Source organism: Anoplopoma fimbria, chromosome 18, assembly GCF_027596085.1.
Source record: "Anoplopoma fimbria isolate UVic2021 breed Golden Eagle Sablefish chromosome 18, Afim_UVic_2022, whole genome shotgun sequence".
NCBI classification, from domain to species: Eukaryota; Metazoa; Chordata; class Actinopteri; order Perciformes; family Anoplopomatidae; genus Anoplopoma; species Anoplopoma fimbria.
In genome coordinates, this window is record NC_072466.1 from 10,961,261 (window position 1) to 10,986,913 (window position 25,653).

General features: G+C 39.8%; 4 protein-coding genes across 5 annotated transcripts; 2 read left to right on the top strand and 2 right to left on the bottom strand.

Moving 5' to 3' along the window:
* Positions 1–456, bottom strand: msgn1 (mesogenin 1). The gene has a single exon (XM_054619133.1). The coding sequence runs from the start codon at positions 430–432 to the stop codon at positions 1–3; it is 432 nt and encodes a 143-aa protein (XP_054475108.1). The 5' UTR covers positions 433–456.
* Positions 457–1,650: 1,194 nt separating this feature from the next.
* Positions 1,651–9,248, bottom strand: LOC129107144 (flap endonuclease GEN homolog 1). The gene is made up of 13 exons (XM_054618545.1): positions 8,740–9,248; positions 8,448–8,646; positions 8,179–8,355; positions 7,770–7,880; positions 7,604–7,677; positions 7,396–7,478; positions 6,716–6,866; positions 6,208–6,244; positions 6,030–6,110; positions 5,754–5,884; positions 5,563–5,624; positions 4,196–4,345; positions 1,651–3,647 (listed from the first exon to the last, which is right to left on the bottom strand). The coding sequence occupies exons 1-13, from the start codon at positions 8,898–8,900 to the stop codon at positions 2,275–2,277; spliced, it is 2,790 nt and encodes a 929-aa protein (XP_054474520.1). The 5' UTR covers positions 8,901–9,248; the 3' UTR covers positions 1,651–2,274.
* An 81-nt stretch (positions 9,249–9,329) lies between these two features.
* On the top strand, positions 9,330–12,069 carry ppil6 (peptidylprolyl isomerase (cyclophilin)-like 6). The gene is made up of 8 exons (XM_054618549.1): positions 9,330–9,423; positions 9,519–9,614; positions 10,432–10,620; positions 10,865–10,927; positions 11,129–11,276; positions 11,541–11,600; positions 11,724–11,859; positions 11,958–12,069. The coding sequence occupies exons 1-8, from the start codon at positions 9,346–9,348 to the stop codon at positions 12,067–12,069; spliced, it is 882 nt and encodes a 293-aa protein (XP_054474524.1). The 5' UTR covers positions 9,330–9,345.
* Positions 12,070–13,647: 1,578 nt separating this feature from the next.
* cd164 (CD164 molecule, sialomucin) lies at positions 13,648–24,219 on the top strand. 2 transcript variants are annotated; one of them, XM_054618550.1, is made up of 6 exons: positions 13,648–13,859; positions 14,341–14,409; positions 19,043–19,105; positions 19,455–19,568; positions 20,144–20,224; positions 20,339–24,219. In XM_054618550.1, the coding sequence occupies exons 1-6, from the start codon at positions 13,790–13,792 to the stop codon at positions 20,512–20,514; spliced, it is 573 nt and encodes a 190-aa protein (XP_054474525.1). In that variant the 5' UTR covers positions 13,648–13,789; the 3' UTR covers positions 20,515–24,219. The 2 variants fall into 2 exon arrangements, with proteins under 2 accessions (XP_054474525.1, XP_054474526.1); XM_054618551.1 differs by lacking the exon at positions 19,455–19,568.
* The last annotated feature ends 1,434 nt before the right edge of the window (positions 24,220–25,653 follow it).

Below are 25,653 nucleotides of genomic sequence, written 5' to 3' on the forward strand. Positions count from 1 at the left end.
TTACGCGCGGGTCAGGATGCCCGAGAGCTTGTTGATGTATTCAATGGTGTACTTGAGGGTTTGTATCTTGGTCAGGGGTTGGCCTCTCTTGCTGTAGTCCGGCGGCAGGTAGTCTCGGAGATGGTGCAGAGCCTCCGCAAGGCTCCTCATCCGCATCTTCTCCCTCTCGCTGGCCTTGGAGCGTCTCTTGGTGGACATCTTGGGTTTGCTCATCCTCTGCGCCGTTGGAGTCGTCCTCCGGCCCGAGAAGCCGAAAGAGAAGTCCTGCATCTCCTGGTTCCCACTGGAGCAGCACATCTCCGGAGAGGAGCACATGGAGTCTATGGAGGACTCCGGGGAGGTGGACTGAAGTGAGTTCCGATCTTCTCCAAAAGAGCTCTCATGGCTCTTCCACTCAGACAGCATTTTAGCGGTGACAACCTCCAGGTCCATGTTAGAAATATCCAGAGACTTCCAGACGTCCCTGCAGCGCGGATGACATTAGGGGGTGAATGACAGGCCGGTTCTGTGAAGGTGATTTTGGCCAAAGCGTTTTTATATAGAAGCAGATCTCCGGAGGTTTATGGGTTCACAGCTCAGGCGAAAAAACAAAAAGTTCAAAGAAAACCTCAAGTGCCAAAATGCGACCTTCCCGAAGGACGTCGTTCGTTATCACTGGGGTGTGAATGTGGCTAAATAGACAGTTAATGTGATGGAAAGAAAAATAATTAGATTCCTTTTGTGGGAAATTACTCTTTAAAGTCTGCACGACGGTAATTATCAGTTTGATGTGATGCGTCTAATGAAGGAGTGAGGGGATGCTGTTTCACCTGAGAGCTTCACACCTCTCTGCTGGGTCAGGCCTGCGTGTGTCTTCAGTCTGGGAGTTATACAAACCAAACACATAAGTCAATACTAACTTATCGGGAATACAGCTTTCAGTGCACAATAAAAAAAATCAGAATAAGCTAAATTATTATCCTGGAATGGGTGTTATTCAAGGGCAAAATAATTAAATATTTCACAGTTCTGTCCTGAATCTTAAAATTCTTATTTACCTTTAATATAATACACCTGGAGTAATGGTACTTTTGTTTTCTTCAAGTGTGATATTTGCACTATTTGGACAAGAAAAATACACGACTCAACAAACTTTAGGAGACGAGTTGATTTGCACTGGAAAACAAGCAGAACCATCCTGACAAACTGTTATATTTCCAGCACTTGCTTGAGGATAAAAAAAAAAAAAGCTTTAAGTACCAGTACTAGGACTGAGTTGTTATTTGGGTAGAGGATGCAGCTGTCACCAAGCTTCTGCCAGACCTTTCATGTCTGAAAAGGTGTGTAAGGCCTCACTCATGATCAAGGGGAACAACGCTGGCTGGTTGTAAAACCAATGGCTCATCGTCCTCTGTGTCCCGCTAAGCTGCAGTGCCTCTATGTGGAGCGACATTTCAGCTTGTCAAACAGAAGTGGGAGGAAAAAAAAGCACATGTGGTGCTGTAACATGGTATTACATGAAAACTGTGCTAATCCACAAGCTTCCCCACCGATTTACATAAACGGTTCCTTTGAGGATGAGATGAATAGATTACAGCAAGGCAAATTTTAGTGATACAAAACCTTTATAAAAAATATATATTTATTGTAACAATTTAATTTGTTGTTCATTGGCAACACAATCAGTCAAGCTTTTCAATATCAACATATTTTGCATAACATTGTATAAAATCTAAAGGCACAGATTCAATAAAATATTGTGAAAAGTTTAACTCAAGGTCAGATTTTATGCTTTTTCTGGAGTTTTCAAACCACATCTCACTGATAATCAGCATGTTATACTTACAACTGTTTAACCTTTGCCCCCGTTTTACAAAAACAGATAATCTTAGGACAGCAGTAACAGGTTGTGTTTTTCTTGATAATTTCACTTGACGTCAACAAATGTCTTTTTTAGTCTGATCAAAAAAGTCCAAAACCCAAATATATACAAGCTATTATACCGTGAAGGCAAAGAAAAGCAGCAAACGCTCATATTTGAGAAGCAAGAACCATAAAAAGGTTGACTTATTTACTTGTAAAATTACTTAAACGATTATTTGGATGATCAAAACAGTCGCTGATTCATTTTCCGTCAACTGACTACTAGACTAATTGTTGCAGCTCTTCTGTAAAAAGTGGACCTTGAGATAAGACTTTTTTGGTCAATCTCCATTTCCAAGGTTAAGAATAAGCATTCACATTCAACATGACACAGCTGACATGTTCTTGTCCATCGTCCTGTTATCGTCCTGCTCACTTCAGGAATTTCAGCCTCAGTCTCTCTGCCAGTGGCAGCGGACTCTCACTACAAACCTCTGAGTCATCACTGTCCAACACAGTGACAGGTGACGCTGGAGTCTGAAGGAACACACCGCCATCCACATTAGCTGGTGTGACATCCTGGCAGCTGCTTTTAGTTGATTCAGGAATGCCGTTTATCCCGATATCCGCACCGTAGCGCTGAGGTTTTGGTTGTAGTAACTGAACAGTTTGAGCTGATTTCGCTTTTGGTTTGATTTTTTTAGGTATCAGGGGGAAGTCTGAGATGAAGCTGGCCTTGATCCTGTTCATGGGCTTGATTTGAGCTTTTCTTTGAGGTTCAGACTGCCGGTTCTCTGCATCGCTTTCCTCGCTTGATGAACACACGCTCATACACACTGTCTTCTTGGTGGTCTGTGGCACGTTCCTGTCCTTGTCACGTTGACCCGGGTCAGAGTTGCACCTCAGTGGTGGGACGGCTGACGATGAAATGGCTTTTCGGACAAATTTATATTTCTCAGGAGGCTTTTTGGTGTCATTACATTTGTCCTTTGTCTTAACCTGAGCTGCAGGCCCCAAGTGCTGTTTTGAGCTGTGAGTTCTTATTTCTGCATTCTTTGTTGCACAATGCCTTTTGTCCAAGATTTGCTCTTTTTTGTCAACAACAGGTTCCTTTCCTGACAATTTACTGTCAATTCTACCTTTACTGGGGATCTGTCCATTTGGTTTTGAGTTATGAGAAGAAATGTGTTTGAGAGGAGCCAACTCATATTTCAGTTGTGAGACCACGTGATTATGTCCCTCCAGCGGGCTTATAACTTTAGCTGTGTTCCTCATGAGCAGCCTGTCCCTTAGAGGACAGTCTGTGTAGCACACCTCTGGAGCAGATCTGGAGTCAGCTCCTTTAATATCACCTAATGTTTTCTGCTTTGTGTTTACGTCCTCCGCTTCCCTGACATCATCGTCTGTGGTTTTTCTCAGTTTCGCCTCAGTGTTGTGGTTTGTAGCTGCTTGTTGAGCTGGAGAGGACGTGAAGGATAAAGCATCCCAGTCAATATCACTCAGGTGTAGAGCGTCAATAACAGCAGAGACAGATGGTGAGGCAGCAGCCTCTGATCCTGCACGAAAAAGAGGAGTCCTGGGGCCGTCGCCCAGACTGCTTTGGTCTTCTTTTGACTTCATACGCTGTTTATGGTTCACCGGAGTGTCCAAAACCACCACTTCTGGTTCATCTGTGTTTGAGATGGCATGGATCGATGGTAGTGCAATTGTGTTTGAGGCACTCTGAAGGGTCATCTGGGCCAAGAGGTCTGAAATACCATCGGAGACATCAGATGGCTTCTCCTTTTTATTCTTTGGCTTTCTCTCTGAAAGAAAAGGTTGAGACTGGATGTCAGTGAACAACTTAAGGATTTCAAACACATTTTTAACTAGTGAAAGGCTGCTGTGAACATATTCACTCTGGTATCTCTTGACTGTAAAATTCTTTAAATCCCAGTGGTTAGTGTTTCTACACATCAGGAAGTGATGCTCTACAGCAGTTATGACCCCGGGGGGGGGAGCGGAGTACAACCTGCATAAAGTGACAGCGAAGCCTGTGAGACAGACACCTCTCGGCTGCATCAAAGCCTTTGGTGTGAACCAGCCGAGCTGCCAAACTCTACATTTTCAGGTGTCAGAGCTGCTGCAATAGACAGCCTTGAAAAACAAGTCAGACCACCAGGTGCCTTTGATCAGGAGCTTGTCAAGTCTGTGCGGGGGATGCACCCGTTTTTGTTGTGAAACAATTAACTACATTTACATGGACATGGATAGTTTTATAAAAATCTTCCCAGAAAAAAAGCACTTATTGTTGTATGTTTATGTACTAATATGCATTTTGCCTGCAAGTGACTATAATAAAGGATTGTCTTACTTTTGGTCTTGTTCTCTTCAGCTAGAGCTTTGTCTCTCAGGTAGCTCTCCACCACCTCTGGGAAGGCCACACGGAAGAGAGACTCTTCCTCCACCGTCCTCACCTCATGTTGATCCTCTGCAGGCCGATCCTCAGGAAACACGTAATGTTCTGCAAAACAAAAAAACATCAAGGTCAGGTCTGAATTGGTCTCAAGAAGTATCTTGTTACCTTATATAAGAAAATCAAAGTCAGAATCAGAGTCCAGTCTGTTGCCAAGTCGGTTTCATGAACAAGGTGGTGTATTGGCGCATAACATATACATAGTAAGATAAATATAGTACAATTTAATAAAATCTAAAATTACATTTAATTTTTTTTAATTAGGGATAAAGGTGACTACAAAAAACATATAAAAGTACAAAGGAAGTTACTTGTATTATAAAAGTATACATGACTATAAAAGTGTATTGGTTTTTTTTTTAACTGTAATTTTCTTGTATTCCATATTTATGTTTCAGAAATGTGGCTCTTTAGTGACAAAAGAAAAGGTTCAACCAGAGACAAGTATTACTACTTTTTGTGCACCACTTTTATTCTTCTTAACAATTAGTTTGATTATAGATTATTGTGACCATTATATTTTCAATTAATCATTTGGTCTATGAACAACAATTCCATCTGAATTTCCGAGAGGCCAAAATTGATCAAATATAAAATTTCTTGTTTTGTCAAACTTAGAGAACAATCAAAAACAAATATTATATTCACTATAATATTAAATGAAATAAGCAAACCTGGAACTGTCAAACATTTGGCATTTTCTGCTTGACCTCAATGATTAATCGACTATCAAATAGTCTTGATTCATTTTCGGTCGTTCAACTCATTGATTAATCAACGTATTGTAGAATTTGATTACATATGTCTTTGTAATCAATTATTTCAAGTACTGTTACTTTAAATTATACACTTATTTATGGTTAATACAAATTTAAATCCAATATGTAATGATTTGAGTTGTATTTATTTTAAATAATACAATAGAGGAAATGAGGAACCCCATTCTGAACCAGCTGAGTGAGAGTTTCTCGGGCCGGTCATGTCAGGAGGGCTTGTTAGTGAAGAGGACTTTGATATGACAGACTTCCCAGCCTGAGAGGAAGCCAGTTTAGCACCTGGTGGCTGTTGTGACTGATCTGTCACCTCTGGACCCAACCTCACAGCAAGTCACTAACAGACAACCCGGTGACGAGCACCCCGCACCCCAACCTCCTCTCAACGCAGCAGTCACTTCACTCAACCCAGAGGATGTTTTCTTAAATATCGCGATCTTCTAATATGAGAAAAAGAAGACTCAAAGATATGTTCATGAGATTTATTCTGACCTGGTGTGCTCCAGATGATCTCGAAGCAAGCGACGGCATTCCTCACCCTTGGTTTCAATATTCTTTTGAAGGAAAAATGAGTTGTTCTGTGTTATGATTGCACTAAAAAAACAAACTTTTTTACTACAACAATGCCACTAAAGCAACAGTTTTGGTGTTGTTAAAAATTGAAATTGGGCCTGTAGGACTACCTGATGGGTTTGATTTGGGAGGTCATTTGTCTTCCATATTTTCTGTTCAGCAACTCTGCGTAGGTCATCAGAACTAAAACCTTTTCACTGGTGTAGTGCTTCGGCCACTCCATCTTGTCATAGGCAAATTTCTGAAAAACACAAATTTTTACTTGCAACTAACTTAAAGATATAACTAACGCACTGAACAAATAAATAAATAAATAAATAAATAAATAAATAAATAAATAAATAAATAAATAAATAAATAAATAAATAAATAAATAAACCTGTTACCTGCATCAACAGTATATTTGGCTGTCTCCTCTTAAAATGTGACACAGGCTTATCCTTGGAAATCAGAAACTCATGAATGATCTGCAAAATGCAATGAAAGTTTTAAAAACCATGAGGTGTAGATTATTATATGAATGAACACTAACATATAAACCATTGCCGATGAAAACAGCTGTACCTCTGTGAAAGGGAACTGTGGACTTGCCAGTGTTTTCCTTAAAAAGAAATTAAAAACAAAATTAACAGATTAAACATAACATGTAAACTGTCCTTTAAAATTGTTACGTCAAAAAACTCCAAGCCAATGTTGATGTCTTTAGTCTGTTTTTCTTTTTACCAAAAGTACAAAAACCAAAAGATATCAGGTTTACCATCACAGAAGAAAACCAGAAAATATTCACATCTGAGTAGCTGCAAACAAATATTTTTTTGAAAATGTTGCTCAAAAAATGCCTTGGGTAATAGTAAAATTGCAAAACTGATGCTAATCAATTAACAAACTAGTCATTAACTAGTTATTTCAGTGCTTGAGTAGCATTATAAACAATTTTACCTCCTCAGACTGAGAATGATGATTGATAGACTGACTATAATACGAATAGTCTTGATGTTGCCTTTATTTCCCTGCTAGTCATTCCCCTTCCATTTTGTGCATTTACATTTACTACTTTTGTAAAGTCACATACTTTCTGATGTTTGCCTCAAAAGACAAGTCCTGTCGGGCCTGTTCATAGCGGTGCCAGTCACAGGGACACTGGTAGTCAAAGTCCTGAGGTTGACAGAAATGTTTACTGTCGCAGAGCACACAGCCGCGACGTTCATGTGCCTTCGCTGAGCCTGAAAAAGGGAGGAGATTAATCAAAATCAATTTTTAATAAAACAAGACGAAGGAGAAAACTAACAAAAAAAACATCCAACACGCTACAACAACTTGGTTGTAAAGTCAGGAGCATATTAATAATAATAATAATAATAATAATCAATCCTTTATTAGTCCCACAATGGGGAAATTATTTCTCTGCATTTAACCCATCCCGGAGGAGCAGTGGGCTGCAATGAAGCGCCCGGGGAGCAACTTGGGGTTAGGTGTCTCGCTCAAGGACACCTCAGCATGTTGCCGGTAGAGGGGTTTGAACCACCAACCTTGTGGTTACGGGACAAGCGCTCTACCTCATGTGCCACAGCCGCCCCGGGTTTAAGAGTAACCCATCTCTCACATACGTGTATATTTTAACATTACAGGTTAAATGGCTTTAAATCAGCCATGTGTGAGACATGTCCTCTCAGGTACAACCCCCCCCTTTCCTTTCCACCTCTTATCTGTAACAGGAACAGAGGTCAGAGTTCAAAGCAGGGCACCACTCACCAGGATGTCGACATATGTTGCAGTGAGGAACCTTCTTCACTCCCTCAAACACATCTGCATTCTCATCCTTCCACTGCATAAACCTGAGGTGATCAAAGACAGATTACAAGTGCACAAACACAACACTATATACACTGTTTGTGTGAGGCAACGAAGAAATACTGTTAATGTACAATCAAATGGCAAGAAAATAATCGGTGCTTCCTACCTCTGCAGCAGTGTTTCTCCTTTCAGCTTGTGGATAAGCCTCAGAGCTTGCTCTTTACCGACACCTAGAATGCCCTTATGGAAGAAAGGCATTGTACAGTTAACATTAAGTCATTCATAATGGTGATTTTGAGGATGCAAATTTCAGATTAAGAAGTCCTCCGTACTTTAGGAATATAATCACAGCCAAGGAGGATGGCCAGACCAACTAGATTCTCTCTGGAGAGATGTAACTCTGTTTGTACCCTGGATGTCCTGTAACAGTCCACCTGTGGGTCCTGGAGGGAAAAGTGAGAAACAATATTATGCAGATTAGTTTGGTAACAGTAGTAATAGAAAGAATTGAACATACAGATTTTTTTAATGATGTAATTGACTAAATAAATATAAAATGAAAATCACAAGTTATCATATTGTATGCCTTTAAGTTTCCTCTTTTGTTTTACCAGCAGCCAAATGGATATGGAAGTGAGAAAAGCAACCATGTATTCGTATTTAATTTATAAATTTAATAATGTTTTACCAACTTCCTCCAGATGTTGTTCACCATAGATGATTAGACTTTCACAAACATACCTTACTGTTCATATTGAAGTTCCTGTAGACGGTCTGGGCTCCATACAAGAAGGCATCTCCATCGTTAGTGATGCAGCCGTCCACCAGGCCCTGTGAGTCCAGGTAGGCACACATGGCCTCAGCCTCCCCAGCAGCTGTCACCCAGGGAATCCCCAGATAGTCCAACATGTCTGCACACTGCAGATATTAGAGAAGGAAAAGAGTGCATTCAAATTGTGTTATTTATCATGACTGTGTCTGAAATGCAGATGAGTAAAGAAGCAACTAACCTCTCGAAGTACAGCTTTAAAGCGCCCTCTGCTGGTGTTTGTTGTAGTCTTAGGGGCAGCAGCCTTTTTGACTCCTCCAAATCTTTTCTCCGTCCTCTTGCTCATGGTTTCTGCTTTAATTTTAGGGGCTTCTCCTTCCATCACAAACACAAGCTTTACTCCCATCAGGGTGAGGGATGACGCCCTGAAAAATAAATTCCTGGACACAAAAGAACATTGTGATCAAAAATATACAGTTTTAAGCATTTAAACAGTATGAGGGTTTGATTAAAGAGCAATCTGTGACATCTACCTCAGGTGGGGCTTGGTGACTTTCCCCATCATTGCTTGGACATGCTGGGCCTCGCACACCCATAAACTCAGGTCCACCGCCAGCGTCATTCCGCTCAAACTGTACAGCGGAACCGACTCACGAACCGGCTCCACGATGGACCACAGATCGTGAACACCCATATCGACCCCAAAACCCCCGTGTTCTTCAACTCATTGAACTGAGGGGAGTACGTAGAAAAAACGTGAACGCGAAACAACACAAAAGCAACAGGACGACAGGATTTCAAACAGCGGCGCCGTTGGGCCGCGTTCCAATTCGTTTAACATCTCTGTACTACGCTGCCTTGTTGCTGTATTAATTGTCACAACATGACAAAAAAAAGTAAATTCGATGTTTAGATTTAATATATTTCATCACAAGGTTCCCACTGACGTTAACATAGCACGTATACTCTCGATTCACTTAATATTATAACAACAAGGCGCAAATAAAGGGAGCAGTCTCGCGAAGTCGGTCGAAGCCTGACGTCTTAACGTGAACGTCATATTAGAGCGCCGCTCTAAATGCTTGTTGCTATGGCGACAGGCTCCTGTTTACATCTCGTTCAGACGGAGGCCTTCAACCATGGACTCAAAAACACACATAGAAATTGTCGGCTTGATTAAAGAACATCATTTCCATGTTGCCAGAAGTGTTGCTGAAGTAAACAGTTAATAAACAGTTATTTTATCACAGTTATTTGGCACAATTTCACCTGAATGTTAATAACTCTTTTATTATTTGACTCTGCACAACAGGGGCTCAAGCAGAAGTTTCCTGAGGCCTTTCTCCATCCAAAGATTCAACCACTACTGGAATTTGACTGGCACACATATCTGTCCCAAAAGAAAATGGTAAGTCATCTGTTTATGTTCATTTAAAATCCTTAAACTCATTAAAGCAGAGGAAAAAATAGACTTTAAAGAAATGACTGGCAATAAGTCTCTCACAATAAGGAGCTTAGTAGTATTATGTGTATTTCAGATTGTCAAATAAATATAAAAAGCCAAACTTCTAACCATTCAGGGGTGGAGAGTTGTGAAGAGAAAAAAATATAATTAAAGTGTCAAGCCCTCATTGTGCAGAAGTATGGCCTGTGTCAGTGTTGCAGTACGACTGGGTTATTATATTATTATACAATACTAATACTAATACTAATAATAATACATTTTATTTATAGAGCGCTTTTCAGAGTACTCAAAGATGCTTTACAGACATTTAAAATCAGCAATAAAAACTTAAAACACACAGCATTAGTCAGACATTCAAAGCAGTTTTGAAGAGGTGAGTTTTGATTTCTTATTTGAACATTGAAATAATAAAATCGTATGACTATAAATGCATTGTGTAGACAGCATTCAAATGATGTAAGCAGAGCTCATTTGAATTATTTGTGCACTGCTAGGCATTGTATTTTATAAATGCTCATATCTTTTGTATATATAATCTTCATACTAATAATTTAAATACTCAAGTAAAGTAGAAGCACATCACACTTGTACAGTACTTGAGTAAATCCATGTGTTACTCTCTACCGTTGCTGTAGATTGGGATGCTCTACTTCACAGCTAAACACCCCTACACAACACAGTACTGCTGTAGTTTGACGTAATGGTTATTCTGAAAGGCTGAATCACAACACATCTGTTGTTCAAACCCTTGTGACTCAAGGAGCTGCGTGGTGAAGCGTGGCAGTACTCCAGCAGCCTGATGTGCTTTCTGAACGGCCTTCTCCTTGGTGATGAGAAGGATCTCGCATGCTGGGCCAAGAATCAGTGGAGTTTCTCTTTCACTCGGCCACAGGCTTTCTGTATGGCTCTCGCTGAAGACTACTACACCAAACACCTCCGGAACAGTGGGGCAAGTCAACACCGCAGAGACAAAAATAACAAATTTAGGTTACAAAAATATGCACCGAAAGTTATTTTCTTTTTGTGGTGGGTATCAGGAAGCTGTGCAAACCATTAGGCTCCAGTCATAGTTACAGTCACAAGTGGCTCTTCTGGATGAATATTGCTCTACAAAAATCACTTATTCTTTATATTTGTTTCAACCTTGAAACATTCAAATGAAAAGAATACACATCTCTGTCCTTTCATTACAGCATCAGTTTGTCTTCATGGACATTGAAATAGCAGGAGAGGCAGTCGGGAAGTTATTGTTTGAGGTGAGGCACAAATTCATGTAGTTTCACATTGCTTGCACATACCACCTGCATTATCTGAAACCTCTGACTTTTGTAAGTATCCTTCATAGTCAAATGTGACAGACCATTAATAGGTAGTGATACAATTGCTGATATGAGAAACTGATTACCATTACAGAATAGCAGCATGTTAACAAGGCACATTGTCCTCTTTCTTCTCAGCTTTTCTCAGATGTCTGTCCAAAGACATCAAAGAACTTTGAGGCTTTGTGCACAGGAGAGCGAGGTCTGTCACAGAGCGGCCTCCCACTTTGCTACAAGGGCTCTGTGTTTCATCGGGTGGTGCCTAACGGCTGGGTGCAAGGTGGAGGTATGGTCCACATTTGTCTTGTAACAATGTTAATAACATACATGAATAAATGGTTAGTACTGGGATTTTAAACTACATACACTGTCTCTGTTCCCCGAACAGGAATAAAGCATTGAATTCCTCTTATTTCCTATTCACAATACTCATTACAGCCCAACCCATGTTTAGATTACGACAGCAGATAAAGTTGTCAGCAAAAAACATTGGGTGGATTTGTTTTACTGTGGTCTAATTTCACAGTACATGTATCTTTCAATTTTGTAGATATTTCTCCAGAAAGGAAAGGTGATGGAGGGGAGTCAATCTATGGACCAACATTTGAAGGTAAAAAGCATATAAACATTCCAAGACATCCACAGTATTGCCGTGAGAATTGTTCATGTGTGTATATTAGTGTATTCTATTGTCTGTAAATTCACCTCAACATGTGTCCTTTTTTCCTTTTAGATGAGAGCTTTGCCGTGTCCCACACTAGACGGGGAACTCTAGGAATGGCCAATAAGGGTCCCCATACCAATGGATCCCAGTTTTACATCACCCTGCAGCCAACACCCTGGATGGACAGGACCTATGTTGCCTTTGGGTTTGTATAACACCTATTTCATTTCCCAATGCTGCAATATTTCAGATCTCTTAAACCGTTTTACCTATTTTACCTAATTTCTTTATTTTCCATTCTAGTCATGTGGTTGAGGGTGTCGACGTCCTCAGGAGATTAGAAGGAGCTCTGACTTGCAATGAAAGACCAAAGTATGAATGTAAAGTTACAGATTGTGGAGTGTTAAAGTTTTAAGTTAAGTGTTTAAATATTTTTTTTCCCTATTTTTTGCTTGGAATCAAATAAACTTTAGATACATATGACCGACATTTGCTTCTCTTTTGTATTTACTTGTAATTTAGCATTCTGATTATACTGTGCATGACTCAGATAAAGTACGTTTTCTGTCTTTATGTTGTCAACTTGCATTTTCTCATCACATTCACATCAGTTACACTGTGTATGTGTGTGTGTGTGTATATATATATATATGATTTTATACTGGTTTCTTTGTGTATTTGAGAGTAACATTTACTCACAAATTACTGACAGGTAGTACTTACAACATACACAATATTCATAATGTATTCTATTTTGAGTTTACCAAGAGTACAACTTGCAGGTACTGAAATGCTGAAAATGAGGTGGGATGACCTGAAAATATTAACATGTAATTTGCACAGCGGTGGCCAACTCAATTTCTGCTCTGTCTTTGTCAATAAGAATATTTGAATATGAATTTAAGAGAAAGATGAAGAGGTGACAGGTGAAACTTCAGTGTTAAATTGAATTTTAGCTATCCAGAATAGATTTATGACCTATGACTAAGGCTACAGAATGATATAAATGAATGGTAAATTAACCGGTATCTGTCTTTTTTAAGTCAGATAGAGATATCCTCTTAATCAGACTGAATTGTCATTTTGTTTCACTTAATTTATTCTATGTGAACAAACAACTTTTTGCAGGCTAAGATGGCCAATCAGGTGGCCAATCAGGCCATGGGTGTGAGAGGTTATTTTTAGTGTATTAATATTCAGTGTTTTGCATCACGGGTGTACTTTCAATACAATACACTGTGCAATTATAGTTATAATAGTTTTTTCTGTCTGTACATACAGTACCAGTCAAAGGTTTGGACACACCTTCTCATTCAACTACTTTGAAGAATCTAAAATATAAAACATATTCTGGTTTGTTGAGCATTTGTTTGTTTACCACATAATTCCATATGTGTTCCTTCATAGTTTGGATGTCTTCAATATTAATCTACAATGTAGAAAAAAAATAAAAAAGAAAGAAAGAAAAACCATTGAATGAGAAGGTGTGTCCAAACTTTTGACTGGTACTGTATACTATTTCAGTTATTGTGGATTCTTTACTGTTTTTTATTGCTTATTCATAATACTTTTTTATTTTATTTTATCTTGTTTTTCTTTTACTATGTCTCTTGTTTGCACTATAACCTATGCTGCTGTAATCCTGTAAATTTCCCCGCTGCGGGACTAATAAAGGATGATCTTATCTTATCTTATCTTATTTTATCTTATCTTTTTTTATCTTATCTTATTTTATCTTATCTTATTTTATCTTATCTTATTTTATCTTACTTTTTATGAGGACTTGTTTTTTTTTGAGTGACATCTCCTTCAGCCAAACCTAGAAGTTACATAGAAGTGACCAGTCTGGTTTAATTGATAAATCACCAATAAGCTGCTTCTTCCTCTTGGGGGTAGTTCACGTACACTCGGGTTTTCCCCACTCCTGTTAGTGAAAAAAAAAAAAAAAAAGTGCCACATGACCTGTCAAGTAGGAAGTAGAGAGCTAGCGCCGAGCAGCAGCAGCAGCAGAGACCAGAAACGCAAGACGAGGAGCAAGCTGAGCAAATCTCCCCCACAAGTCTCACTCTCGACGTTTCTCTCCGGACACGTTTCCCCGCTTCTGGAGCAGAAAGAGCCGTACGTGGGCCGCAGTCATGTCCCTGAAGGTGGTGTGTTTCGCTGTAGTTCTGGCTCTGATCGGCGCATCAGCCGCGACGGACTCAGGTAAGTTTGCGACCTTTTGCAGCTGAGCTAGCGGCTAGGATCCGCTAGCGCTTTAGCCTGCAAGCACACAGTGTGGCCGTGCATTGCATTTACATTGTTTAACCTTTAATGTGTGTCTCATGGAGTGAACTATAAGAGGATACAGGAGTGACTTATGGAGGCTGGTGTAACGTTGACTTTAGTAGTCAGATCCAGATGGACCAGGAGCCAGATCTGCTTGTTATGTAACCTCTTTACTTGTGCCTCCTTCTGGTGTCACATTTTAAAATGCATAACGTTGTAATGCTCTGCTGTGTTTGTTTGGTGTATGATTTGATTTATTTTTGGCTAGATCCCTTTATTTTTTTATTTTTTTAGCAGCACTATTATAAAGCAACATCTGGAGAGCTTATTTGACAGTTTAATTTTCTACCACATGCAGGAAGTTACCATTGTTAAAACAAATACCCATACTAAATCTGATGAATTTCTTCTTTTGCAGATGGGTGTACAGCCAAGTCGTGTGATTTGTGTGGAACCACTGGCTGCCAGTGGTTGAACTGCACAACATGTGAGTATCTGTCATAAATGTGTGGCAGGTTGTGGAGTGAATGGCACAGGTTGGTCTTTGTGTGTCCTAAATCGCACAGACAGCTGGACTGCTTGGACACATGATTCCTAAGGTATGGAGAGAATGTATCGCAGTGGATGCTTGACTTTTAAATGATGTCATCTCCATTCCCTAAAGCCGGGGCTGTATCGTAATCGTCTGGCAACACTAACAGACGGGCTGGTTTGGGAGTAATTTACTGGCACACAGCTCTGTAGGGTGAGAGGGTCTAGGTTATTGCGTATACTCACTATTTCTCCACGCAGTAATTTAATTTTAGAGGATTGAGACGGCAGGAGAGGCAAAGCTAAATGTCTTTTGGAGATTTACGCTTTACTTTTGTCCGGATTTTGGTTTTGCTGCCTTTTGCCCACATCTCTGTAAAGCCATCCCAGAATTTAATTATGATAATGGAAATGTCCGTTTAAACATGAGTGCTCCGAGTATGAGAAATCTCTCTGACTATTGCAGTGGAGGCTGTGGAGAAATATGCTGTAGTGGTATTTTTCAAACCAATTTCGAAATGTGCTGGTTGTGATGTAGAAATAGTCATCATTCAGTAAAAAGGAGTTGCGATAGCAAAACTGCATGACAGATTGTTTCCTGAGTCGACCAACGGCTCCCCTTATGGTTTGTGTTTCAAGCGGGAGAGGAGCTGCTTGTTTTCATGTTGTTATCAGTGTCAGGAAATGAGGTTGCAGGTTTTATGAGTAAAGCAGAGATCAGTCGACATAATCTTATATCTTAAGATTGCAGGTTTGTCACTATTTCATTCAGCCGATATGAATAAGATTGTGTGATAAACCCTTATGATTATCTGTCCAAGTGTTATGTGAGGTAAATGCTACAGTAGAACAAAACTGGAACAAAACAAATGTTGTGATAAATGACCATATCACCCTAGAAGGAAGTGCTCCAAAGTTCTCACACACACACACACACACACACACACACACACACACACACACACACACACACACACACACACACACACACACACACACACACACACACACACACACACACACAGGTCTCAAGTGATTGTGTAGAAGATGAACAGGAGAGGAAACGAGGAGATGTGTGACAGGAAGCCTGCAATATCCTCACGCTGGGGAACAGAAGGACGGAGAGGATAACGGCATGAGTTAGAGGAAAGAGTGTGCAGATAGGACAAAAAGATTAGTTTCATGTGACTTGTTGTTCTCATAATGTTTGCCGCGGCTGCAGTTCAGGGCAAAAGTGTACAGTGATCTCGTCGTACATTTCAGTTGCCTTTTTTGGGGGGCTAAAAGAATAACTAATAATCTTAACTGTATTACTAGTTGGTGATCTAGCATATACACATTCATCAAGCTTTGCTCCAACGACCGTTCCCTCTCATGGTAGTTGACCTGTTTGACAGTTTCACCAATGAGGATCTGCGATTCTCCCAAAGGGTGTATAGTGATTTGTTGATCCCTCACCCTCATTCTGCTTTGGGTTTACTTAATGATTCATTAAGTGGTTAAACAGGACAGGTGAGACGGCTATTATGTAACTCCTCTCAGAGCCAAGGGAGACAGGATTAGCTTGTTGTATTTCTCAAGGGAGAAACCTGCAGCAGTTTACAATTACATATCATGCACATGAGGAAATAACAACACCCACAAGCACAAAAAAACACATCTATTGAGATCTGTTCTCATAGTACGTTTGTAGTCATTTGCATGAGTTTTGATCAACAAAGTCTGTGTTTTTATTCTGCAAAAGATTTGATCAGCAGTTATTTTTTACCTTGATCATCTGGTGTTATTGTACAGAATTTGAGGAGTCATTGTTAAAAGTTTCAGGGAGGTTTGGCTGTTTCTATATTGGTTGTGTTGGGAAATGTGTCTTTCCTATCCAAAGACTCTCCTTAGTGCTGTTACACACCCGAACAAACAACTCACCCCAGCCTACTGCACAGGATACAGCAGGCTCAACAGTGTCGAACAACACTGACTGCTCACAAACACACATCCGCACACACCAAGAAAGCCGAGAGCTCAAACCTTTCACAAACCAAAGAATGAGTTTTATATAAACTCAGCAAAAACCGGGAAAGGTCAGCTCTGGCCAGTCGAGATGGCTTTTCTGAAGCGCAGCATAACCACACTGCTACCACAGTGTCATTATCAGATTTATCTTCGGTTTAGAGAATTTGTGTAAACAAGCCTTTGGCGTCAGAGGCCATTTTGCCTGCAGCCTGGTGTTTAAACACTCAAAAACTTTACACGTGTACATGCAAGGTCTGTAGCGCCTCTAAGTAAGAGGTTGTAGTCTGTGACAAAGCTGGTTGAGTGCTCTTAACCAAGACACTGTTTTCTGTGGTACGATGAGGCGTTCACTCACACCTTTAGCTCGAAAAAGCTGTGGATGTACCTCGTGATGATGATGATGATGATGATGATGATGATAATGATGTTGTCACCATCTTGGAATAGGGTGAGAGTCAGTCCTAACTTTCACAGCTGCCTGTGAGATAACAGCCCTCTAAGTGAACTACTGGGGAGTGAAAAAAAACCCTCCTCCCACATGCTTCAACATACATAGTGTGACAAATAATGCAGCCAACACTTTTGAAATTACTTGATTTCTGATGTTACTAAATCACAGTTTGAAAGTCAGTGAGTCATCAAGTTTCCAGCTTTGAAAAGTTTCACTCTCTGAGTTTAAGATAAGTGAAGCAGCTTATTTATTGAGCTAAATTTACTTCCTGGTCAGTCGTAGCAGGACTGCTTAATGATGTTTTCCAGCAGTTTATTCAATTATGAGATCATACATTAAACAGGGAGAAGCTGCATTGGCAACGAGGAACAATGGTGGACAGAATAGCTACCGAATACCACAAACAAAACCCATGGCCTCAATATAATTGAACCAACAGCCAAGCTACACAGTCAAACAGAAACTTTACAGCAAGGGCTCCACAAACTAATAATTATGTCAGCCGGACATTTGGTAGTTTCTTGTCTCCAAGGCCAGAACACAAAGATGCATTCATGACCTGCCACAAAACATAGCCCTGTGAGCTGTGGAGAACGTAACACAGGCTGGTGGGTTATTTTTGACCCTATTTGGAGAAAGCCAAAAGATGCTTTCAACAATGGCTGCGGCCTTACTGTTAAAATTGGCGTATCTGTAATTTATGGGCGGCCATCTGGTGGGAGTCGTTACTTTGGTTGCTGTGGATCATAGTATTACAAGCAAGGAAGGTATAGGAAGGCGTTTTACAGCAGCAGGTGCCTTACATTGAGTAGACACAGTTCCCTTTATGATGTTCCTGTAACCAGGACGATAATGTCCCCATATGCTCATATAATAAACAAATTCAAGAGCTATTTTTTAAGCATCACAAAGACGAGGTAAAGGGCCTTTAATGGCCTCCCTTGTCACTATAGTTATTATAAAAGCTTTATGGGAAATATTTTTCCACGTCTGAATCACTGTATCCATGACCAAAAGTTTAATCCTGATATAGAAAACACTGCTCAGCAGCTAGCGTGTAACAGAATGAGTAAGGTTTTTACATTGTGGTTTTTAGTTTACAGCATGTGAACAGGAGTGAAAAAACCAAACTAATTAAAATGATGCCCACTGTGATGCAATTTGGTATTCTATTTATTATTTTAGGCATATTTGATAGAAAAAAGAAGATTGCTCAAAATAGTTTCTGACGTGTTTAGCCTGAAAAAGAGCAGTAAGTGATATAACTGGGTGTGAAAAGCATTTATAGTCACAAGGTGCTGTCTGTCATGACTCATGGTTTCCTCACTGTGATGCAGGCAGAGTTTGTCCGTTAAAGGAAACGAACAAATTGATAGACATGTCTGTGTTGTTTAACTTATAGAATTTAATTTTGCTATGGTTAATCCTGTCTGTAATTCATTCAAATTCTGTTTAAGGTTAAATAATAAATAACTATATCTTGATTTCCTGTGGAGTATTTGGGACAGGCTAGACTTCCTGGTGGGGCAAAGTCCCTTTCCGTCATGGTTAATCAATAATCAGATTTTACAATAGCAGAGAATACACCTGGATGAGAAAACTATGAGTCACCAAACTGAACATAAAGAAACCAAATATAAATGCCTCCAATGCTGTGGTGGAATCAAACTAAGTCAATTGAATGAAGTTCTATATGCAAATACAATTATGAGGTGCTAGTATTTGACACATTTCTGGTACTTTATACTTCTCCCTATCCTCACTATATTTCAGAGGGAAAGACATTTGATTAATTTATAAGTAATGCATTGTGACTGATATAAACTACTGAACAGTGTATAACATTTTTAAAATGAGCTCAACCTTGACTAGCTACAACATTAAATTGCTTTTTACATGTTTATAAATGAGAAGTATTATCCTATAGTAATACAACTGATAAGGGCTTCTCTATTTTACTTAAGTAATATTGTCAATGCAGGATTTCTGCTTTTAATGGATTATTTCAACATTATTGTATTGATACATTTACGTAAAGGATCTGAAAATATTCCACCACTGGTCTTAAGTAAAAATTTTCTAGAGCACCAATCAGACATTTCATTTGTGATATTTTTGTCTCTTTCAGCAATCGGCTGTCGCAACACAACTCTGGCAGAAAATGAGAACTGCACCCAAGCTAGCTGCTCAGGTAAGTCAAACAGCATAGTAGTTTCAAATATCAGAGCGGAAAGTAACATTTTGTACTAAACTTGTTCTTTTAAGCCTGAAGAAAATCGGCAGACTCCATATTTGTATGCAAAGGAAAACATTATATAATCTGCCGATTCCTTTTGGGCTTAACTACGTTTTAACTGAGGTGTCCCTTAATGGTCAGTCTCAGCACTTTGGCTTCGTCGCTTTCGGCTTTGTTGGTGTCCAAAAGACTAATCTCACCTGAAATGTTAAGGGAGCGTTGTGTACTTTCTGGCCATTGGTGTTTGCGTGGTGTCTCCTGCTTTCCCCCTTTCACCCTGTCCCGGTGTTGGTTCCCTGTCCAGCTACTGATAACACAACAGGCCTGGCTTCAAGCACCTCTGCGTCTACATCCTCTCCCTCTACAGCCTCCCCACCCACTGCCACTCCTAAAGTCATCAGCCCTCAGCCCACCTCAGGTAACCAGTCCCTTAATACCCTCTGCTACAACCTGCTTGAGTCCGTGTCTTCCAGCATATAAGGTTTAAAGTGGTCTTGTTAAGAGTTTTATTGAGATATCTTAAAGAGAAGTTAAACTTTATTGATCCCCAGTGGGGAAGTTCTGTTGTTGCAGCAACACAAATACAGCAATAGTACAAAAAAAAAAAAAAAAAAAAAAAAAAAAAAAAAAAAAAAAAAAATCAACATTCCCTTTGAAACTATTTATGGTCAGCTTTTTTCCGATCATGAGGGATTCACAGGAAACAATGTAATCCAGCTATTTGCCAGTTATTATTGACTAATCTCTTCATTAAAACATATTTATTTCTGCACTGTAAACAGCAGTGTAGTATTTCTGACAAAAGTAGCTGCTCAAGCAGCGTTTACTTAAGTATTAATAGGTACTTACTAATGTCATGAGTAACTAGGTGTCTGCAGTTCAACCAGGACTGAAATCTTAAGGTTTACAACTTCTACATCTTTAAAAGTAAAATGGCCTAAAGTCAAACAGTGTAAAGTTTAATGGATGTGTTCTTTCTGTTACCCACTACAGCCAATTCGACCATTAATTCCACCGTCACCCCCACTCACAATGGTAGCATCACCACCATTACGACTCCATCCTCCACTTCTAGTAAGTTGGAAAATTCTGACATTGTGATGGAGCAAGAACATTTTTCAATCTGTTCTGTAATTTACATAAACAACAATAATGACATATTTGTTTTCATTTTTCCTTTAATCACAGCTGGAACCACCACAAATGGCACAACAACAATTGCCCCCTCTCCTGCCCCTCACAAGAACACCTTTGACGCCGCAAGCTTCATCGGTGGAATAGTGCTGATCCTGGGCCTGCAGGCCGTGATCTTCTTCCTCTACAAGTTCTGCAAGTCCAAGGATCGCAACTACCACACCCTCTGAAGCGGCTGCACTTTTGGATCCAGATCACTTTACCTTTCCCAACCAACTAGAACCTTGCAGAGAAGACTCCCCACTCGGCATGCACTCTTCAGGACGGACTCAAACAGTGTTTTCAAGCAGGTTTTCTAGATATTTGATGTTTATTCCACTTGTGGTTTAGGCCTGTATAAGTCCTGCTGTTGTAGTATGTCTTAAGACACACACACACACACACACACACACACACACACACACACACACACACACACACACACACACACACACACACACACACACACACACATAGGCCTGTATGTATGATCATTTAACTAGTTGAGGGGGTTTGTGTTATTTACAGCTCCTCTCCTCCTGGCTTCCTCAATTATATACACCACATGAGAGTTAAAGAATTAGTCATGTATCCAAAGTAGCTTTCCTGTTGACGCTTAGGAGTAGTACAGCTGCAAACTGGCCGCAGGTACATCTTGTTTATATATTTTTTTGGTCTTGATTTGGAAACACTGTTTGAGTTCACAGCTGTTCTTTAACGTGACGACTGTGATGATTCAGTATTGCTTTTAGCCTGTTGAATCGTGGGTAGGTTCCCTCTCCCCCGCCCCCCCGAGCAGCTGCGTCGTGTATATGTGTTTCTTACGTGATGTAAAAGTGGTGGGGTCGCCTACAGAGGAATAAAAGCAACATCCAATCATCTGACGTCAGACTTAGAAAAAATTAGCAATCCTTATGGTAAACAGTCTGATCTTGGTGTCTCCCACGGCATTTAGGAGTGCTGTTCGTTTTCTGCTGTTGACATCCCTGCGGAAATCTTTCGCCAAATACTAGTTGTAAAAAAAGAGAAAGGCAAAATAAACTGCCAGAAGAGCAGATCAATGCAATAAATCCCATATCAAGTACATTTCCCATCCTTTAATCTCCCAGTTATTTCCTCTTTAAAACTAACCACTCTGACTGCTAATGTTAAACTGGCCCTTTGCCCAAATTATTTGTGGGGAAGTCAAAAAGGGCCGTGGTTTAAAATGAATGATTGTAGAATATTTCAGAAATATTAACAATTAATTAGATTAAATAGTGTTTAATATGGAGAACGGGGAGATAAAGAAAAATGACATGCACCTTCTTGATGTGGACAGTGATGGCAGTGAAGTGCCTTTAATGTCCAGTATGACTTAAAGAGAGAAAAGGAAGAGGTTGAGTCTTCCTGGTTGAGGCCCAAGCGTTATCATTAGTTTGTTTTTTAAGAAAGAAGAGGTATCGCTGTGCTGATATTGGTGAGAACAGTTGTATCCCAGCTGGACTGAAGAGCCTTTTATTTTGAAGAACTGAGTAAATAGATGTCATTTGAGGGCCTTGATCAGTCGAGATTGAAGTTTTTCCCTATAAAGTAGAGGACTATATTCAGTACATGAAACCTATGGTCTTCTCACTGGTGACTTTGTATAAATGAATATTTAAAAGTGCTTTCCTTTTTTGTCGCACCCAATACTGCTCCCAAATATCCTCCCACCTCACTATTTATGTTTCAGAACTCAATTTCAAAACATGAAGGATGAGCTTGTAGGACATTTTGGGTCGCTGTTCGGTGCTTTAAATCAGGGAATGTTACTTTAAAGAAATGGCAAACATATTGGGGCTTAATTTAAAAAAACTTGAGTATTGCAGAGAGTGCATTGAGGTAAAAATGTTGGACTGTTTGTTTGTTCAATTGAGCATTGCACCTCTGATTTCTGACTTTTCCGTGTAAATGAGAGGATTGTGAGTGAGGTGCAGAACGAAGCAGCCGCGCTAAGGCTCATGCCACGTTCTCTAATTAGCTTGCTGCTACTTGTGTGATTTAATTTTTTTCCCCCATTTTGTCCCTCCTGTACATAGCCGCGTCCTGTTTTTGTTTTTATCTTCTAGATTTCAACTTGAAGAAAGGCTAAATGAAGGAGCGTTTATCAGCACATTTTTGCTCTTAGCGGCTCGTCCGTGTCGAGAATGTTTTGTTAAATGCCTTCTTTTCATTATTGCATGCTGGATGCTTGGAGTTGTGACTTTTCCTCCCATTGCATACGCTCTTAAAGATTCAGACCATAAAAAAACCACTTGATTATTTGTGATTACCCATATACTAGTTGAAAGAATGCCTTGAAACAGTGTGCTTTGAGCCAATGTCCTCAGTTTTGGCATGGAAATTGAGCATTGCACTGACAAGCTTTGTTTTGTAACTTTGTCTTTGTCAATGTTTTCATGGTTCAGCCAAAAAAAACTTGCTTGAATAAATACTCAGTCTTGAATATTTACTAAATAATGGATGAATAATCACCTTGTTTTGTATGGCCACAGACTGTAAGGAATGTATGAGAAATGTTACAAATGTTTAGTTTTTTTCTTCTTCTTTGGCTTTCATAATTTAGGATTACATGTTTCCTGCTGCTCACCATTAACACGCCTTTTAACCTAGTCACCTGGTGGCATTAGGCTACAGCCCAAAGACCCAACTATGGCGAGAAGGCTCCAGAGTTTCGCCTCAGCTGTGGAGAGCCTTCGCCCAAATTAAGAGAAATATTTGCGTTTTATTCACAGCTGTTGAGTGGACTGACGCCTAACCACTGAATCCAGTCCAGAGTACTCTATGCGTTCGGCATGGTGGCTGCATTCCCTAAGAACACAGCGTCATGTGTTGACATTGTGATGTCATCTCTGGTATCCATGTTTACCGATAGATCTCCATTGTGTTGCCTCTCCGCAGCTTCAACTACAAGTTACCAACTCAGTCAGTGCACCACTTAAGGAAAAGTGCCTTATTCAGTTAATACCCATATATAGTTGTAGTTTGTAAAATGATACGACAACTCTGTTAAATAAAAATGGGACTCAGCACTTTCAGACCCCTGTGAAGTGGTTTTCTGTGTTGTATTCTGCTTAAATGTCTGTTTTGTCATGCTCAGCCTTAACTCCTTGTTGCCCACAGAGCGTTTGCTTCAGATAAACTGTCCAGACAATAACCAGGCTGCTTCTGTTTGAAAAGTTAGTTTGTGAGATGAATCTTGCACGTAATGGTTGGCCCTTATCAGCATTTATGTGCCTACATTTCAACCAATCACACAATAGAATTATAGGTGTTTTAAATGCTGCTGAATGGCTTTAACCAGCTAATGAGTGGCATAGTTTTCAAATAGATGACGCCTGGTTGTAGCCTGGTCAACTTATCACCGGCACATTGTAATAAAATAAGTGCAACGTTTCCTCCATGATGCAAACAGTCATGGGATGACTTGAAGTCCACTTGGGTTGTCATTTTCAATTGATTAATTGAATGACTTGTTTTCTGTCCAGTTGGATTTAAAGTTTGCTTGGTCATGGAGGGTTTCCCTCAGTTTTCAGCATTAGAGCAACGAGTAAAAAGCTTTTTGATTCCCTCTTTTTTGCCTTGTGGCTTATTTCTATGTGCACACACTGTAGTGCCATATATTTTACCTTTTGTGTCAGAGGCCATCAGTCTTGTAGGTACGATATCTTTGGCTTCGCTCCCACCACACTATGACACACAAAGACTGTACATGTAGACACTTGCAGGTGCCACAAAAGTCTCCTGAAATGTTCTGTGCTTATTTTTTGCTAATCTTTTTTCTCTCTCAAACCTTTTTATTTTGTGCCTTGTTTTCTAGTGTTGCCTTTAGTTCACGATGTAAAGCCAATAAAGTTTGAATATTGTTAAACAAATCACTGTATTTACCTTTCATTTGGCAGCAGTGCCATCTTTTCTTGGAGCAGGTCATTTACATGACAAATCACAAGTGGGACGATGACACACAGCCAGGTCTCAGGTCTCAGGCTCCATTGCCATGGTTACAATTGAACAGCTAGTTGCCGGGACAACAAAATGTATCAAATTCAGGCTTTGCTTTGTATTCCCCAACTGCCCTGTGTGAGCCAGTGCCAGGTCAACAACTTATCGTGTTACAGAAGAAAACAAAAGCAAAGCAATGCTGAACGAGCAATTTTATCAAGTTGTATTTACAGTATCTTAAAATGTAGGTGACTCAAAATTCAGCAGTATTTACATATTCAATCTGAAATTGGCAACAAATATAGTTCTTTGTGTATTTTGTTACCTTTGGACAAAGGCTATGCAAAGTTTATCCAGACTTTATGCAAAGCTAACAGGCTGCTAGAGATGTTAGAGTTGTATCTCATTTAATCTCTTTTCATTTACTAAAATACCAAAATAAACTGGCTGTGGGAAACATCAATATGTTTAACATAATCAGATTCTCACGACATTTATTTCAGATGTTGTACATCCTGGTTCTGCCCTAACCCAGTCAATACCCTCCATCTTCATTCTCTTGCTGGTAATTTAGGGTTGGTTTGGGACCCTCCATGGGCCCCGAAGATAAATCTGAGGGGCCACTAGATAACTGAAGGCATAACATAGAAAAAAAACTGTATATGTATAACATGTAATTATGTCGTTTAATTTTAAAGAAATACTTCCTTAACTGGTTATGACTGGTGACTAGTAGACACTGCTTCGTTTTGAGGGGTCACAAGCCCAAAAAAGTTGGTAGCCACTAATCCATGACCATTTCAGTGACACTAGACTTTGGACGTACACAAACTAAAAGCCCCACAATCATCCACCGTATTGTCACAGCTTTTCCTGAAATCTGCATACATATTCTTGTCTTTAATAAAGTTTACTGAGCAGACTAGAACATCAAAAAGGTTCAAAGTTTATAGCAACAATGCAACATTATTTGCTGTCATGTACCATTGATATCTGGGTCAATGAGAGCCAAAACCAAAGAAATCCCCCCTCTGTTCAAAATAGTTTGTTCTTCACACTGAGTGTTTTTCGCTGTGTTGTTCTGTCAGGACACATGTTCAGTGTCCAAGGTCACAGCAAGGTTCTGCAGATGCAGCAAAAACTTTTAGCTCTAAAGGAAACGTTAGAGCGTGTGTGTGTGTGTCCGCACACTCAAGAATCACAGTCTGTACAGAACTACATTCTTGAACAAGGTGTGTGCGTACAATATGTTTTTGTGCTGAGCAGACTGTTATTCTTCCAGTGGACAAGTGTCCCCAGCTGGCACAGTTTCCCGGAACCAAAGAAAGTTTTAGGGAGGTTTTTTTCGTGTCCATTAAAAAAAAACA